Here is a 20,051-nt window from a genome sequence, read left to right as displayed (position 1 = left end):
TATACAGTGTATGTATATATATATACAAGTTTAATATAATCCATTAATTTCATTGTTAAATGCAACCTTTTTTTAATCTGCTCAAATAATTAGTGCAGAAGATGATGCAATTTTTTTACAGCATTTAGCTCAAAATTAATTATCAGTGTGAACACTTTGCATTGTGGGATACAGCACCCAGCATAGTGTGCTATAGTTGTATTCCGCCCAATTTGACAAAGTATTCTTCCATGCACGCCTGTGAGAGACAGCAGCAGTTATGATGGACTTCCTGTTCCTGCCCATCCCATGTTATTTGCCGGTGCTTTAAATCACCCGACTGCTTTTTAGCCGGCTAATGTTTCATAGCGTACAGCATGATTATGGTATTAATAGACTCTAAATCTGCCTCCATCCCCAGGGTTGGCAGTATACTTTACGGCATTGACAGCATGCCAGATTTACGTCGCAAGAGGACCATGCCTATTGTTCGAGACCTGGTGAGTAATCACACCCGGCACGGTTGTGTTTGACCGATGGAGCTTTAGAAGACTGTATTAGCCAATCAGAGCCACCGTGCACATGGTCACTAGTCCGATTTTACAACCCAACACTGTCAGCAGAGCACATGCAAGATGGAGACGCACACGTGTTTATGTTTTGATGCTATTTTGAGGCTTTTACGATCCACCAGAGTAAAAGTAGTTCACCCGCCTGGTGTTCTCCACAATATCTCCAGACTTCAAATCATCTGTCTTGTCTTTAAATGTGTAGTGCTCATATATTGATAATGAAGTGTTGTTTAATTTACGAGATTCTAGATGGCGAATGATTGTGTTTCTATTTATATTTCTGCATTTGTTAAAGGAACGGTTCACTCAAAAATGAAAATGTGCTGTTAATTTACTCGTCTCATTCAAGATGAAGCTGACTTTTTTTCGTCAGCAGAACAGTAAAGAAGGGTTTAAGCTGAAACCGTGATGATTCGTAAAATGCAAAATAAGCGGCTACCTTCACTTTGAGAGTCAAAAAAGCATATCAGTTTACACAAAATGAACACCTGAGGATTACAGGTAATAATGTTATAAATAATGTTCAGTTTCTTGCACAGACTGATCGTTTCGCTTCATAAGACATCAATATATCATCTGGAGACACGGGGATTTATTTTGCGTAGCCTGAAATATTTACAGTAGTCTTTGCATTTAATGAATCACCAGTTTCAGCTAAATATCTTCACTACCGTTCCACTGAAGAAACAGTAAAGGATGATCAAATTAACAGCAAATTAAAATTTTGGGGTAAACTGTTCCCTTAACATTTCTTAAAATGTCTTTTTTTTCTTGTTTGAGCTCTCTGAGCAGTCTTTGTCTCTGTGTCCATTGTTTCTTTATAATTTTGTTAAAGCGAAAGATTTTAACTGATTCTTGCATTGAATTTTGTGCAACTGTTCAGCTTCTGAAGGACAAATTTTGATGCTTTATCTGTCCATATTTTGCATGAAATTAAAAACCAACCCTCTTTTGGTAAGTACGGGTCATCGTTCAGTTTTCTTTTGGTTTCTTGGCGTGTCCTGTGGTCCATTCCCACTTGGGCCCATATTGACGTATGGGCAATATTTTTCCGTGAGTTGTCAGATTTCTCTCCAAAACACTTGTTTGTATGTTTTTTTTGCTTCAACCGATGCATTCGAAAACGAAATGTTGACAACTCTACCCAAAAATATATCCGAGGACTTCATTGACTTCTGATTTAACTGTGTGCCTTTTTAAATCCATGTAAAAGTGACGTGCGCCAATGAGCCTTTTACAGCGTGGATGAAGTCAGTGCTGTACTGGGTCAGATCTGGTCTATCCCATCATGCCTCTATCCTCTGTTTCTGTCCCCTTGTTGGCTGTGTGATTGCTTCAGGGCAACGACAGTCGGTCACGGGAGGGTGGGGATCGAGGGACCCGCCCAAAACTGCAGCGGGAGCTTTGTCAAAATTCAGACAAAACCATTGCCTGCAGCAACCCTCAGCAATTGAAGTGCATGTCGAGACTTACATCAACACTTGACGTTCATGTAGAGGTCAAATCTACCCTATATTCCTATGCACCCCTGCTTAAAGGGGCCGTTAGCAGCCCACTTGGTCTTTACCACCATTACGTTCGGGGTCAGATGGTAAAGACGAGTCCAGTATGGTCCGCTGTCCGTGCCTGCCGATCTAAATATGGCTAATCGTGGCTTTTTGACTTCTGACCGGCTCCCATTTCCCCCTCATTGACTCTTTCTTGCTCTCTTTCTCTGTCCTGAACTCTTTGGATCATGTATTTTGAGCTGGCTTTGACACATGCCGTCTGGTCTTGTCTGTTTGTAGCAGTAATGGCAACAGTATTGCAGGGAGTCTGAGTTTGTCAGGGTGCCTTTCAGTATCTTAACTAATCAATCGCACAGCAAATGCATGAGTGAACTGTAAATCTCTACTGCATGTCAGAGGTGAGTTATTTAAGGATTGAGCCTCACCTCTGCAGCTTTCACTCTGCTCTTTAGACCAAAAACTTGATCTGATTTTATGCATGACGGCAGGTATGACGTAAAAAGATGTGCTTAATGTGTGTAAATGACAGCTCGCCTTTGCTAAATGTCTAATTAAGTGTTTTTTCTGCTTTTTTTTTCTGCATCTGGACACACTAGGCTTTGGTAAGTCTCTTGCATTTTTAATGGATGCATCTGAATCCAGTGTTTGTCTGCTTAGAGACCTTCATCTAGTCGGTGGAAGCAGCACAGATGTGTCCTTATCTGCCTACAGTATCACACAATCCAGTGTGTGGTTTGATGAATGTTGGAAAGAATAAAAATGACATTATTTTAGCTACTAAATATGCTTGAAGTTCACTTTAATTTGTTCTAGCTCATTAGACATGATGTTATGGTGCCATGGAAGCTTGTTTGAATCTGTTTTCATTAGCACTGTCTTTAAAGCATTTTAAAATTAGTTTGTTTGATTTTTATTTATATTTAAATTTGTTTTAATATTTAATTTTTATGTTTATTTTAGATTTTATTTATTATTTTATATATTTTTTTATTTTAGATTTTTTTTAAATCTATTTTTATATTATATTTATTTATGCATCCATTCATATTTGTTTTTGAGTTTGCAAGGAACATTTTTTTGCAGCAAAAAAAAAATCATTTTATTTATTTATATTATATTTATTTGTATTTTATTTTGTATATATTCATTTATTAATGCATTAATTAATATTTGTTTTTGATTTTGCAAGAAACATTTTTCTGTTTTACTGTTTCATAATTTGAGCATTCAAGACATGAAATTTCAGCTCTGTTTCAAATCATATTGAGCCGTCTACCTACTAGACAGCATTTCTAAGCACTATGCACACACTTGTGGTGTAAATGCAGTTCTTAAATGCATGCAATCTTACTTTGATCAAAGTTTAAGACAGCATCATTCACAGAGAATACAATCATACAAATGCATTGCAGCAATCTCAGAAAAACACATTCAGTACTTTTAAAATGCTTGCGTTCCTGAGCGTTGTCTTCCTCTCTGGCTCTTTCTCATGGTTTCCTTTTTTCATTCCAGACATTGGCTGCTCGAAAGGCAGGCATTGCGTTTGGGCTCGTGAACAGATCGACTCTGAACAACGAGGAGCTGGTGAGTTTTAAACACACACGCTCACAGTGCGTTCACCATATAGACTCGTGCATAAATCACTCTATAAGCAGCCAGTTAGAGTCTAATGAGAAGCGATCATGTGGCACTAATGTAACGCTCATGCATAAAGTCACAACTGATACAGAAACACACATCAGAGCCCGAGGCAAGAACAAATGAACAAGATAAAAAAAAGCTATTTATAATCTCTAATCTCAGTCATTGTCACAAAATAGGGTGATCGAGACCATGACTACAGCAGTTACTCACTGAATATATATTTATTTCATAAGTAGTGACTTTATACACTGCTGCTTACAAAGTAAATAAATAAATGGGCATGAAATACTGATTTGAATTATTTTCTGTGCTGGTCAAAAAATGAGTTTCAAGATGATTTTGAACTTTTCCATAAGTCTCTTCTGTTCACTAAGGCTGCATTTATTTGATCAGAAAAATACAGTAAAAATGTGAAATATTATTACAAATTAAAATAACTTTTTTCTATGTGAATTTATAGTAAAAAGTAATTTAATTCTGTGGTGCAAACCTGAATTTTCAGCAGTCTTCAGTGTCACATTATCCTTCAGAAATCATTCTAATTTGATGATTTGTTGCTCAAGAAAATTTAATTGTTATTATCATTGTTGAAAACAGTTGTGCTGCTTCATATCTTGGTGGAAACTGTGATTTTTAGATATTTATTTCAGGTTTCTTTGATGAATAGGAAGTTTTAAAAAGAACAGCACTTATCAGCTTTTAAGCGGGGGACGCTGTGGTATCCCCATTGAGATGCTTTCTGATTATTTGGGTGTTGATCGATAATTCTGGTTTGAATTGTTTTCTTGTACTTTGATTCGACAGAGGGGCCAAAACCCTGAGAGAGGAAAGAACATCTTAATCAATAAAAAAAGAATTACTCTTCTTTTTTTCCAGCCCTTTTTCCCTCCCATTAATTGATCCGCTGAATAAACGGCCCAGAATGACACGGTGTGGTGTGAAATTAATTTCTCTGTTGTGACAGCGAGATGCAGGAATTTACCTGAGCTGGAGACTAACTCTGTCCTCAGATTCCACCTGGGAATTTTCTGCTTGTGTGTTTGGGGAGTTTTAATTATAACATGATGTGTGTTCAGGTACAAAGTGGATATGTATTTCTCTGTTTTTGTCTACCAACAAAGACAGGAAGCTTTTTTTTGACAACAAAATTACCTGTGTGTGCATTAGGTGTGTAATTGAGGATGTATCTGTTTATTTTATAATAGAGCGCAACTGTTAGGCTCTGGAAGTAAAAAATGCTTTTCATTTTCTCGGTAGGGGAATTGATTTATACAATAATGATTCTAAACCATTAAAGAGAGACATAATGTTAGCCGTGAGGCTGTAAATAGATAGTGTATGCTATATATTTCGCCATCATTTTTAATTTAATTATATCATTTGCAGTGCTTCATGGGATTGTAGTTCTTTCCCTAAATAAATCCTACAATGTCTTTGTCTTCTTGTCAGATTTTCAAACACTTTTTGTTCTTAAAATCAGTGTTTGTAATGTTGTCATTCACTTTGTAACTAGTTGGTTTGGTTCATGGCTTACAACTCTTTTTTTTATTTATTTATAATGCATATGGAAATAATACTTTCAGAACCAATGCCACTGAAAATCCCTCTATAATTATTGTTCTGCTGCAGAGAATGATGGGAAATGTAGTTTAGGCACAAAAGCTGGTTGCCTCACAAAACAGCCGAATAAGTCATATTTTCTAGAAAGCTGATAGGTTTTCAGGTTTGAAGCCAACATTAGGATGAGCAAATGATGACAGAATTGTTATTTTTGGATGAACTATTCCCTTAAGTGCTGCACAAAGTGCATACATGGTATAGATATTGTGGAGATTTCAGAGAAGTAGTTGATACCATGATCAATTTCAATGATTTGATTGCATTAACTGTGACTAGACTTTTCACTCCCATTAAGTCTGGATGAAATCTAGTGATTTACACCAGTCTTACATCATTGCAGTAGTGTTAGGTGTTTCTCATACAGGACATACAGTTCGTAATAGAGTACAATCATTGCGGCATGAGTTGAAGCCAGCGTTAGCGTGTGATAAATAGACAGGTCAGAGTCGGGTTTCAGTGGGTCGGTCCAGTCAACCTTAATCCAACACTAGCAGTCCTCTGAAGAATAGAAGCACAGCAATCACTCTTTTAGATGCACCTGTTTCCAAACAGCCTTCGAAGGATCTTAGACTTAAAGAGGAGGAAGGTCAGATATAGAGAGCTGGCCGGCAGGTTTCTAAGTAGGCCGAACAGATGTCGGAGAGATTTTAAATGCATTAAACACGTCAGCGAGAGAGCGAAAGAAAGTACAATGTGAGCGAGGGAAAGAAACAAAGTGATGAGGGGGCTGAGGGAGAAATTACAGAAGAGATGCAATCCCTCTGAGAAAAGCATGCTGAAAGCAGCCAAATGCGTCCATATGCTAAAGAAGAAAAACAAGTACAGAAACTGTTTTATCAGTATGTCTGTCCTCAACACTCACAGCAAGAGAGAGATTGTTTGGATTCGGTCCGTGACATTATTTAGCAAAAACCTCAGTCAGAGATAATGTTAGTCAAGGTTTTCTGTGCCAGAAACATTCATAATTTAGTTTTAAATGATCAGCATTTTTTTATTTCTCTTTGACTATTAATAAAAAAATGGGATGTTTTTTGCTGCTTTTATGTAAATGGACTCTTTGCACTTTTTTTTTGTTTGTTTTTTTGGACCCTGCAAATGAGTAACATGATATATTGTACTGTATGGTTTAGGTTTTTCATTAAAAAATTAAATGTAAACAAGTCATAAAAAGCTGACATGTTAAACCGTATTATATGTTTGCAATGCTTTGCAAGTCGAGGTCAATTTGTAATGTTTAGATTTACTAATATTGTAATATATCTAAACATGCATTCGTATGTGTTTGAATGGAAGTGTACACACTTTAGCAGATTTGAATAGTTCTTCTGCATTAAACTCATTTCAAATTTGATCTCTCGTTATATTAAGCTTTTAATGACTCAAAAGACCACATCTGTTCAATGTTTCTCTATGTCTAGTAGCTGACATCTATGCTATTGTTTGAATGTTTGGAGTCAGTAATTTATTTTTATGTTTTTGAAAGTTTATGCTCACCAGAGCTGCATTTATTTGATCAAAAATACTGTAAAAATGTGAAATATTATTACAATTTAAAATAACCGTCTTCTATGTGAGTATATTTTAAACTGTAATTTAATTCTGAGATCAAAGCTGTATTTTCAGCATCATTCCTCCAGTCTTCAGTGTCACGTGATCTTCAGGAATCATTCTAATATTCTGATTCTGAATTATTATCGATGTTGATGCTCAGATGCAGTCAGCAGGTCTTCAGACACATTAATGGTGTGGCATCACGGCGTTTCTAGCACCTGCCGTGGCCTCCAGCACAGAAACACATCCCAACCAAAGACATCTCCGCAGTGGGTCTGGAAGCCGAGAGCTCCAGGCGCGGAGGACGCTTCCAAACATTTAATCGTCTGGCGTTTCTCAAAGGACTTGCAGAGAAATAAAGAGAGGGCTGCTTTCTTCTAACAGTGGAAGTTTTAGTTCTTTCAAACATGAAAATCTTTATTTATTCACCGCCAAGTCATTCCAAACTCTGCTTCCTGTTGAACACAAAAGAAAAGGTTGGGAGTTGCATGAGGGCGAGAATTGTCATTATTGGGGTGAACGATCTGTTTAAGATGCTGTGAAGTGTTTGGGTCAGCGGCTGTGTGTTTGACAGATGGTTTCATTCCTCCGTCCCTCATTTCTACTGGAGTTTGTGACACTGCCCACCGCTTTGTTCGGCATGAGCGATTACTCCTTGAATACTCTCCCTCTCTCTGGCTGATAGCCCAGTGTTTAATTCTGAGGATAACTCATCTGGTTTCTCTAGAGTCGCTAGATTAATTTGGAAAGTCCTTTTCTGTTTTTGCCAGCTGTTAATCCCTCCTCATTTGCGTAATGTTACAGCTGTCAATCAGGCGGAGATCGAGCATGTGACGGCCAGCAGCGATCATACCTCGTAAATGCAATATTCAGGGCATTGTGATGTTGATTTGACAATAAAATTTGATAGTTTGGGTCATATCTGAGATAAAGGAATAATTCAGCCAAAAATGAACATTTGCTGAAAATTGCATTGCATTCAAAATGTAGATTTGTTCGATTCTTCATCAGATTTGGAGAAATGTAGCATTGCATCACCTGCTCACCAAATGATGTTCTGGAGTGAATGGGTGCCGTCAGAATGAGAGTCCAAAGGCTGATAAAAACATCACAATAATCCACACCATTTATCAGCTGCATCAGATTCATAATAGAATGGACATTATTAGTCCTAAAAAACAGTGTGTTTAATTGTAAGTGTGAGAGACCCCTTTAAGTGTTGCATATAACTTAGACAACCATCATTAATCATTCAGCGCCGTTTCATTGGTGCATTTGTGCACCTCGTATTTGATGCTATTGCTCTTTTGTATCAAGATTTTCCCTCAGAGATCAGTGAACGAATATTCTCCCTACACTATTTTTAGTTTTACTTTGCTAATTAGCCTGCATTTTCACTCTGCAGTACTTTTAGTTTGCTTTATTTCATTATTAGCCGTTTGGACTCTGAAATCTCGGCAGCTCTTAATGTAATGAGTTTGTGGGCGAGTGTAGAGAACACACATCTCAGCAAAAGTGGGAAAGGAGAAAACATGGTTTCAGAGTGCTGTATATCACCAGCCCACCTCTCCTTCACTCTCTTTGTCTTATCCAGCTGTAAAAGGGCAGATTTATGTGCACATTAATTCTGCTCTTTCATAAGGATACAGAGGATGCCGTCAGATTTTCTGTACCGCTTTTGCCCGTGAAAGCAAACCGCTCACAACAAATAATGTCCACTGAGTGAATCCAATCAAACCTGTCAATGACTTCAAAATCAAAAGAAGGAAAGAAAGAAGGAATAATACCTTGTTCACTGAAAATGAAGCTTATTTTATGGATCACTACTTTGTTGCAGTTGTAAAATTGTTTTCATGACAATTAAGGAGTGCATTTTCCTCACTACTCTCATCACTGTAATGTGAAAACACACAATTTAGTGCAAAAATTCATTCGTTTTGGAAATATATAAATGCAAAATCTTTTCTTTTATGTTTCTTTTCATTTTTCATCGAATGTGGCATTCTCTTCACAGTTTTGGTTTTGTGAGATTCACCCTGTTAGTCTTAACAGGGGCAGATTGAAAACACTGTGTGGGCTTCACATGTGCGCTATAATTAGTGAAATTAATATCAGCATGAGATGTTTTTTTTTTTTTCAAATTCCACAATATTATGATTTTTCTGAACACCAGCTGACCGATGCATCTGTGCTTTATGAGGTGTTTTGTTATCAGTGGAGTTCTTGAACTATAGAGCATGTACTGTAGTTCAATCTGATTTAGAAATATGATTAACTTTTGTGATTTTGCTGGGGATATGGTACCCAATATGGTATTTTTCATGTGTTTCATTAAAAATATGTGTAGGTACATATTGCTATGCATTTTTATTTTGATGCATATAATTGTAAAGTGTGGAAAATATGCTTTGAACAATTATAATATTATAATATTGCTTATATAATAATATATTTTAACTGTATTTGACTGTGTATTAAAGCATATAAACATAAATCTACTTAGCTAAAACATAACAACCAAAAATGCTTCTTGAAGATATTTTTTTTTCTCATTTATTTTAACTTGATTTACTAAAATACATAAAATAAATCTGAAATAAGAATGAATGAAAACAATTTAGATATAATAAAAAAAACTAATAAAAATAAAATAAACATACAAAAAACCTAACTAACTAAACTTAAACAGTTCAAATTGAAAATACAAAACACAAAAAAAATACTATATATATATATATATATTCCCAATGTTGCAGTGTTTTTCTTGGTAGTTACTCTAATGAACACAGGTTTTCCTGAAAACTGCAGTAATATAGATTTTTGTTTTTTAACCACATTTATTCACAGCTGTGGTGTGCATATCGAGTGCAGTGATCACTGCGAATGCTCATTTTTCTTCTAAGACCTTCAATGATTAGAGAAAAACATTGATTGTGTGTGCATCCTCGTACCTTCTTGTTGTAAATTCTCTCTTTTTCACAGAAACTGCATGTGCTCAGAAAGACCCTGCAAGCATTGATCTATCCCATCTCCTCCACCACACCCCATAATTTCGAGGTGTGGACGGCCACGGCACCCACCTACTGTCACGAGTGTGAGGGTCTGCTGTGGGGCATCGCCCGACAGGGCATGCGCTGCACCGAATGCGGGGTCAAATGCCATGAGAAATGCCAGGACCTCCTGAACGCAGACTGTCTCCAACGTGAGTCCAAATTAAACCTTTTTTTACAGTGCTGATTAAATAAGCTAGATGAAGAAGGTCAAAGCCATCTTTAGAAAGTGTGGTTGGTATTTTAATCACCATTAAAAGTCAAGGATCACCATTACTTTTGCATTAAAATGGGTGTAAAAGCTAAAGTAAGATGTAACTTTTTTTTTTTTCATTTGGCTGTAATTGTACAAAATTTTGTGGAAAATTTGAGGTTATTTTTATAATTAGGATACCAACTTTACCATATTATGTACATTATGACACTAGATGTAAAATAGTCATACAAGACAGAAAAACAACAATAACACACAAAGCTTGTTTATTTGGTGTCTCATCAAATTCTGACACACAACTTTTAAATGTTTAACTAAGAAGCAAATTACAAACATTAGGCAAAATATGCAAATGAAATAAAGTTCATCAGGTAGGTTCATTATTCAAATTGACTTTTTTTCCGCCATTTGAAATAAAAGTGAATTGCAACTTTTTGATTCATAATTCAAATATTTTTTTTTTTCAATTATCAGTTTAAATCTTACAAATCTGACTTTATTCCCGTAAAAATAAAAATGTCTGAATTATTACCAATTAATTACCTTTTTAATTTTTATTCCATGAAAATTAGTAATTTGTACACTCAAATTCAGAGAATTATAATTTTTTGATGTATAAATCTGAGATATAAATTGTGAGAATTGCGAACAGAATTTTTCAAAATGTATGAAAAAAAAAGTTGCATTTACTTTTGTTCGTTTTTATTCTATGGCGAAAAAATGCTTTTATTCAAAATTCTTAGAAAGTACGGCAGAAAGTAAATAATCAAATGTAAAATTAAACACTTTGCTATGATAAATTATATACTGATCCTTATTACATCTACTAAAGTAATTCAGTCAGAAGAGAATTTCTCTTGTCTTTTGTTGTTTGATTAACATTAAAAACACAGATTATTCACCAGACTAACATAAATATCTTGGTAACGCTGCAGTTTTTTTATACCATTGCAGTTATTGGTGAAGTATGCATGAAGTATGCGAAAAAGTGACAATTTGGTGATTTTGTGTCATGTTCCACAATCACTCAATCGTGAACAGCTGCAGTGACTAAAAGAAACTCCACGGCTACGCTTTTGCATTATAACAGTGAGGTTTGCATGGGTGAACACTCATTTTTCTTCACAAAATGTAAGTATATGCTTTATCACGCTGCAAGCCCATAAGCAGTGTTCATCATTTTGAAACGCCTTTGTCTGTCTGTCACACGGCATGGCAGCTCTTAGCTCTGATGATTTGCTTTCGGCAGCTGTTTGTTTTATTGTTTCTTTGTTCTGCCATTTAAACAGAATAACCATTTTCACTTGGGGAAGACTCAAGTGTGCAGCGCAGTGCTCTCAGACGAGCGCTAATGTCAGGCTGTGGTTGAGATATATGTGAAGGAGATCCCTAGTAAACCTCACAGACGTGGCCGTCAGCCACAGACACAAATGGGCCTGTACACAGAGAGATTTATTAAACCAGCCATCAAAACCCATCATATTTAAATATGCGTTTGGTTTGGCTTGTATGGTTTGTGAAAGAAAAGACCCCACATTTAGAGCGAGACACCAGTAAACTATCTCTCTCAGTCATGCTGTTTTATTCCTCACATCCAGCACCTCTTAAACACTCTTATAAAGCTTTTGCAAGGTATTTATGATGCTTCTCTGAATGAATGATTCATTTTAATAGAGTGCCGACTGAGAGATATATTTTTCAAACAGCAGTGAGTCATCTGTCCTCCACGAAGTCATCTAGAGATGTGCAACACTACTTTAAAATCAAATAAGTGGGTATTAGATCTTAAAGGGACTTTGTAGAGCGACACCGGTGGCCGATGTTGTACGTATCATGAGTGATGCTAAAAAGTTATTCCTCTCTTGCAAAATAACATCGTACCTAAACTAAACCTAAAAACAATTATTAACAAAAGCAAGATGATGTGAGCTAAAATGCATTTGCTGTTGCAACCATGCCATTTTAGCTTGCTTCTTCAAGCCTTTGAACTTTTTTAGCATGTTTTCTGAGACTCGAGAGCTCCACATCGTCATTGCAGTGCTATACCGGGTGCACTACTGAGCAAGTTTACTATGCAAGAAAAGCAATACATATGGAGCTAGTTATGTGATGCAAACATCAAAATTTAATAGTTTACAAATCATGCACTATGGTAATAGTGTTTTGAGGTTATAACATACTATTATACAAAGAACCATCTAATAGTTTGACAAATAGTTGATAATTTATTGTCACTAGCTGTAGTTTCAGTTGCATATGCATATGTATAGATACCCTTTTGGAGTTCTGCACAAATGTAGGTACACTTATATGCAAAGAAATAATCCAAATCTGGCAGAAATAATTCACTACCCACAACACATTTTCAGTGCACTGTAATTTAGGATGCATTTTCTATATGTGTGCAAGTTGGAATCACATCTCGTATCAGCAGTGATGATGTGAGAACTCATGTAAATCACTCTACAGGTGCCGTAGAGAAGAGCTCGAAACATGGAGCCGAAGACAAAACCCAAAACATCATCATGGCCATGAAGGAACGGATGAAAATCAGGGAGAAGAACCGGCCCGAGGTGTTTGAGGTAATCCAGGAGATGTTTCAGCTCTCGAAGGAAGACTTCAGCACTCACCTGAAGACGGCCAAACTGGCTGTGCTGGAGGGGACGTCCAAGTGGTCTGCCAAAATTACCATCACAGGTGAGTAATGAATGCATCTCATTATAAAATTATATTAAAGGGGTCATATGATGTGATTTAAATTTGCCCTTTCTCTTTGGAGTGTAACAAGCTCTTGGTGCATAAAGAAGATCTGTAAAGTTGCAAAAACTAAAGTCTCAAATCCAAAGAATCATTCTTTATTAAAGTTAAGAGTCAACCACGCCCCCCTAAAATGGCTCGTACTAACACGCCCCTACATGTCTACATCACGATGTGGGAAAATTTGCATAACGCCGCTCAAATGTTCACGCAAAGAAAGAAGTCGTAACTTTATTGCAAGTTTTGAGCAGTGTAGAGTAGTGCTTGTTGTTTGGCGTTTCTCTAATCACAAATGCAGACGTGGTTGATGTTTTCGCAGTGCGATACGCGATGCAAAGCTTAAAAAGACAATATAAGTCATTATAATCAGTAATTATTTCCACATTGGATGTGGAAAATAATGTGCTTTTGAAACTTAAACCGCATAAACACATTGCATTACACCAAATAATGTTTTTTTTAGCAATGTCATGTGAACTTTTTAGTATATAATTGTCAATTATACAATTATTATTGGTAAATAAACTATATGATATTATTTTATTTAATATACAATTTGTAAAATAAATAAAATATATATTAAATATTTCCTTTCATTTAAAAAAAATAAATATATATATATATATATATATAAATTTTGTTTTATATATTTAATATGATTATTTTACAATTATTGTTATATTATAATTTTATTTAATGTAGCATTTCATACAGATTTTGTTAATTTTTTTTTTTTTTTGTATGTTTATTTATTATTATTGTTTTATTATTTTTATATTTTTTATTTATTTATTTATTTTTATTTATTTATTATTTTTATTATTATTTTTTTTTTTTATTGTAGTTTTTAGTTGTTGGTGTTTTGACTAGTTTCATGAGGTTCACTCTTAATGTCTGTCTGTGCGTCTGTGCGTCTGTGACTGGAACAGACCCTACAGTGAGAAAATACTGCTCAGTTTAGTTTGGGAAATGTGCCGAGAGTTTTGCTTGTTTTCTGACAGCTCAAACCGTTAGACGACAGCAACCATCTGCTGTGGACAGAAGCGTAGGCCGTCGCAGCCTTTTCTCTGAGTCATAAAGCACAGTTTCTGTCCATCTGCAGATGTACGTCCTTGCATTGCTTCGTTTCAGTCATATTTTGTCTCCCAGAAGCCGCTGTATTAGTTCAGCTGTCTGCCAGGTAAAGCTGTATCCTGTGTGTGTCCGTATCAGTGATGCTCCTTCACCTGACTTTGAGGGTCAACAGAGGCTGTGAATTATTGCCAAGCTTGCAACGCTGCCAGAGTGTCAATAGAACAGAGAGAGAAAAACAGCTCTCTGCTTAAAGGTCCCCTGAAGTGCCTTGAAACAACCAGTGTTATTCTAACTGGTGACGTCATTTAAACTGAAACAGGAAGAGAGGGCGGGACATATTGAGCAGCCTCTCCCCCTTTTTAAAATAGACCTCATTTGCACCAATCGAAAGCATATTTACACTGTCTGAATCATTTCCTATCACCTACATTGTGCACTATGAGCCATTTACTGTACAGGAAATACTACATTGTGAACAAGTGACTGATCTCGGCAAGCATTTCAGCATTTATAGTTATAGTGCAATGTGGGGGCGGAGCTTCGGATTCTAGAGTGCATTTGATTGGTCAGAAGATTTGATGAGAAGATGAAGTATGATGTGCCGTCAAAAAATTAGTTGAGCATACATTTTATAATACATTTTTCTTGAGAAGCAAACTGAAGCAATCGAGACTTATTTTCAGAGAATCTGCTTGAATTATATTTAATTCATAACATAAAAAAAAACAATATTCTTTTCTTGAACAGATTTATTTTTCTTACCCATTGACGAATATGTTTTTTCAGATCAATACAAAAATTTTGCCACAACATAAAAAAAAAAAAAATGCTGTACAAGGCAATTGCAAATTTATATTTCACAATTATTATTTTTTTACTCCAGTTGCAAATATATTTAGATGCTATATCTCACAATTCTGAGAATTGCAAAATTTAAAATCGTAATTCCGTGGAAAATTCTGAATTGAATATAAACCTTTAAAAATGCTTTCAAACTTTCTTTTAATTGTAAGTTTACATCTTGCAGTTCCGTTTTTTTTTTTTTTTTTTTGTAAAGGCAATTGTGGTAATTTATCTCTCAATTCTGAGTTTACATCTTGTAATTCAGATTTTTTTTGCTTCGAAATGTGAGATGAAAAGAAACAAGCTTCAATAGATCATGCTTAATTGGCCAATGGGGTTTAAAAAAGTTTTTTTTTTTTTTTGCTTCCTCAAATGTGTATAATGTTTGAAGGAACATTTGAAGCACGAACATACTCGTTAAGGAGATGTTTTTTGTCTTGTTTTCTGTTTTTTTTTTTTTTTTGCTCTACAGAGATAGATTATTGTCCCTTGAGCCTAAAAACAATATGAGTGTCACTGTGAGACATGCTGACGTGACATGAATTTGTGAACAAGCCTGTGGAAACACACACAAACACTCAGAGACGCCATCCTTCTTTCATTCTAGCTAAACTATATTACACTCTTCAACCAGTCCGGTGACATTGCACCAATCTCTGTCTGTCTCCAAGCCCAAGGATATATGTTCCCTGAATAATTTAGCACCCTGCTCGTTCATAATTAATGAGGCGAGAGCTTCCTGTGAACTACTATTGGCTCTGTGACGGATGGCATCCCCATTGACTGAGTTCAGTGCCACAGTCAGGCTACACACTGCTTTTATGTTGTATTATTGCACATTCGTCTGTTTTGAATGGACGTTTTAGTTATTAAGGGTGCCATATGTACAAAGACATACACACTGGACACAACTGATGTCCAAGGATGGATTGTGGTCCTACACTGAAAAAATGTATAATAAATTTAACAAATAGATGAAAAGAAACAAGTAACAGTGAACCTTTAAAACATGCTCCAATAGTATGTGTTTTTCCAATAGTGTTTTATTTACAACATTGAAAAATCATTGTATAGATTGTACCAGACCCGTGTTTTGAATTATTAATATCTTGAATTCATTTTATTGTATATTTTGGGCTTTCTTCTCTCTATATATATACTGTGTGTGTGTGTGTGTGTGTGTGTGTCTTTTATGTTTAAATTATTTTTATTTTACTTTTAGCTATTTTAGTAGTTCTGTTTTAGCTACTGTATTCTAGAAGTTAAACTAAGTAAAAATGTTTTCTTGGCAACTAATTGAAATAAAATACATTTATTTCTTTAAATTTCAGTCAATGTTGATTTTATTTAATGCAACCATAATATGCATTCATATATTTGTTTTGTTTTAATTAACTATTATAACCCTGTGGGCACCAGCATTTTAGGAGGATTTTGACTTCATATATCAAAGTTTTGCCTGAAAGCTGCAGGTTTACAAAACTAAAATCAAAACACAAATAACGTACTTGTGAGGCACAATTGAATGAGATATTAGGACTTGTTTTTAGAGAAACAAGATTTTCTATTCTTGAATTAAATGTAATGTATTTATTTATTAAGCTTCTAACTAGGGTGTATTTAATTCAAAATGTTTGTATTATTGATTCTGATTTGATTTGATGTCTCCTTTGTGTAATAATTCCCAAATAATGAGAAATGACATCGCAAACATAAGAAATAAAGTAGTAGGAATGGAAACACGATGTGTTTAATAGATTACCTGCATAACCAACATCAGCATAATGATTTAGAAGCCTCATGTAGTGTAGTTAGTTTATCTTTTCTTAAGCTATTTCTCATTGTGCTGAAAGTCACTGGTACCAATGGACAGCAGTTTCACATTGTGCACTGCTATGTTTTCAACATGGGTTTCCAAACTCACGGACCCTTGCAGTCATAATCTATCCTTCTCAATACTCTTTATATTGCTTTGTGTACTAAAACCAGTGTCTAGATTTCCAATTCTTTGGACAATAGCATTATATCTCCCATGCATATGTTGTTTTGCTTGCTTCATGGATGCACAATTCACAGTTCACAATTCATTCATAGTTTTTTCTTCTGTATTTTTTTTCTGTAGTTGTATGTGCTCAAGGTTTGCAAGCCAAAGACAAGACGGGCTCCAGTGACCCCTACGTCACAGTACAAGTGGGAAAGACCAAACGCAGGACAAAGACCGTTTTTGGCAATCTCAACCCGGTCTGGGATGAGAAGTTCTTCTTGTGAGTATCACAGAAAGCAGATGTGTTTTCTGTTTATTTACCTTCTGTGTTGCAATGTTAACATTGTGCTGATGGTAAGAGATCCACGTTGCTCTAGAGACGCAGTTTCTATTTCACAACATTTCTGCCACTCTATCACAAACAAATTTTCAGTTAAAAACATTTTTTTTTTGGTACTCAAAGGAGATTTTTGGTCTGTTTTGAACAGAGTTCTGGTCAATAAAATAAATCAGAAGCATGAGATCTACAGCAGTATTGACTGTAGGGAAATTATACAGTACAGTCTGACAGAAGCTTTATTTCTTGTGTGGTTATGGTGACAGACGGCTGTTCCTGATTGTTAGTTGCTCTTTTCATTAAGGTTTTGCTGAGGTCACACTGCTGTCGTTTGTGGCTTGTTGTGTGATCATAGGGAGAGCAAACGCCTTTTTTATTCCAATTCAGTTCCTGGGTTTGAATTTATTCATATATCCATCAATGATAAATGATAAATTTGATAAATGATAAAAATTATAAATAAATAGATGGCTGGATATATGGATAGATAGATAGATGGATGGATAAATTGATTGACAGATGGCTATATGGATGGATAGATGGATGGATGGATAGATAGTTGAATGAATGGATGGATGGATGGATGGATAGATAGTTGAATGAATGGATAGATGGATGGATATATGATGGATGGATGGATGGATGGATGGATAGATAGTTGAATGAATGGATATATGATGGATGGATAAATTGTTGAAGAATGGATAGATGGATTATGATGGATGGATGGATAGTTGAATGAATGGATAGATGGATGTATATATGATGGATGGATAGTTGAATGAATGGATAGATGGATGTATATATGATGGGTGGATGGATGGATGGATAGTTGAATGAATGGATAGATGGATGTATATATGATGGATGGATAGTTGAATTAATGGATAGATGGATGGATATATGATGGGTGGATGGATGGATGGATAGATAGTTGAATGAATGGATAGATGGATGGATATATGATGGATGGATGGATGGATAGTTGAATGAATGGATAGATGGATGGATAGATGATGGATGGATAAATAGTTGAATGAATGGATAGATGGATGGATGGATAGATGGATGGATATATGATGGATGGATGGATGGATGGATAGATGGTTGAATGAATGGATATATGATGGATGGATAAATTGTTGATGGGAACGATAGATGGATTATATAGGATGGATGGATGGATAGATAGATAGATACTTTAGACAGTTGAATGAATGGATGGATATATGATGGATGGACAGATGGATGGATGGCTAGATGGATAGATATATGGATGGATGATAGATTTTTTTCTGTTTTTCACAAAGTGAAAAGTATATATACCAAATTCAGTGCCTATTTTTGGATCAAATACCGTACACAACTACTGCTTTCCTTTACACCCTTTAATAAAAGGATCTTCTTCATTTTGATTAGTTTGGGATGCGTCCTGCTCTGTATTTTTTCATTACTTTATAGATAAATAACTAAAGCAGTTTTATATCAGTAGTACAGTCGTTCTGGCCAGCCTTCGTTCACACCATGAGCAAACAGAACAAATGCGGTGAACCAAGTGAAACAAAGTAACTCCAATCTTTCAGCCTGTATTAAATACGAGAGGACCCCGCTGGTGCCTTGAATATTAAACCGCTGAATCCCATCGGCAGATATCAGCGCTGCAGCGGTCTGCTGGTGTATTGAACTTTAGATGTGTTGTTGCTGTGAGGGAGGATTGCTGGATTATTAGAGACAGTCATTAGAGCTACAGCACATCTTATACCACCCCTAATCCTCATCGCCCACTTTCATTTCCATTTCAATCCGAGTTTACGATCTTAATCCTGAGAGAAATGCCAGCGTCTGCCTGTGGAGGAGGGTTTATAATCTTTAATGGATTGTTCTATATGCTAAAGGCCACACAGATTTCTCTCATATACGCTTACATATGTTTGTACACAGTGGCTATGTAGGGCATATTCTAGAGTAGATGTTATATGTATTGTGTTTATGTTCTAGGGGACACAAAATCTTCTGGGTAGTTGCCAGAGCAATGATATGCTGTGTGTAAAATGTTCACATAGTCTTTGACAAAACTTGATTTTTCTTTGCTTGTTGTTCAAAATTTTGCTTTTTATGAAACTTTCACATATTCAAGTATTTATTTATTTATTTATAATAATGCATGAAGCTAAATGAATTAAATAGCAACATTTTTATTTAAAATACTGTTTTTGTTAAAAAGTGAAAATTGAAAAAATGCTGGTGGCTGGCAAAAAAAAGACTTAAATTGGTTTGACACTACTGTTTTCTGTCTTGCTTTTTCTCTATCCACCTTCGCTTTCTAAACAGCTTCAGTGCTCATTTTTCATCTTCTCATCTTCTACTTGGTTGGTGGCCGGGATTTTTAATGATTGGTGCAGAAAGCGTTGAGCGAGGGAAGGGTGAACACAGGCTTGGCAGATCAAACCCTTTACAAGGGTTTCCTATAGAAACGTCCACACAAACTTTCCCATAATGCTTAAAGGCTATATCTTCAAGCTCCCCAGGACTGTCAGATTTCGACACATCAGGCTATGATTCACTACGCTTGCTCTAGCGGCTCATGTAGCCTGTGGAATCAGTGCATAACTTCCTCTTTAAACGCATGAGATCAGTGGAGGAAGTAAAGCGTGCATTACTCAGAGGACATCACTCTCTCAGCAGCCATCAACAGCCATTAACACTGTCATACTCTACATAAGAGCGGTTTGGGTGAAATGACCCCTAATGGATCCCACCCAACACCACTCAGAATGATGCTCACTAAGACAAGACTCACTATTACTGCTGCTCATAATCAGCCTTAGCGATATGAACAAATGCATAACTAGATTGAAAGCACCACTGCTTTAGTATTAAGTTGCTAAATGAAAAAATAAGAATATATATTTATTTAT

At 35.7% G+C, this 20,051-nt stretch overlaps 1 protein-coding gene across 3 annotated transcripts in view; it reads left to right on the top strand.

The window, feature by feature from the left end:
* LOC113061422 (protein unc-13 homolog C-like) overlaps positions 1 to 20,051 on the top strand; it is a 67,958-nt gene that overhangs the window by 15,035 nt on the left and 32,872 nt on the right. Inside the window, exons 5-10 of one of the 3 annotated variants that reach the window (XM_026230518.1) lie at positions 401 to 479; positions 2,656 to 2,661; positions 3,572 to 3,643; positions 9,857 to 10,076; positions 12,608 to 12,835; positions 16,935 to 17,076. In XM_026230518.1, coding sequence (XP_026086303.1) covers positions 401 to 479; positions 2,656 to 2,661; positions 3,572 to 3,643; positions 9,857 to 10,076; positions 12,608 to 12,835; positions 16,935 to 17,076 — 747 coding nt within the window. The remainder of the gene's footprint in view (positions 1 to 400; positions 480 to 2,655; positions 2,662 to 3,571; positions 3,644 to 9,856; positions 10,077 to 12,607; positions 12,836 to 16,934; positions 17,077 to 20,051) is intronic. The other 2 variants (XM_026230516.1, XM_026230515.1) reach the window with 2 other exon arrangements.

Source organism: Carassius auratus, chromosome 43 (genome assembly GCF_003368295.1).
Source record: "Carassius auratus strain Wakin chromosome 43, ASM336829v1, whole genome shotgun sequence".
Classification (NCBI taxonomy): domain Eukaryota; kingdom Metazoa; phylum Chordata; class Actinopteri; order Cypriniformes; family Cyprinidae; genus Carassius; species Carassius auratus.
The sequence above is the reverse complement of the archived record's forward strand: the minus strand, read 5'-3'. Positions and strand labels throughout refer to the sequence as shown.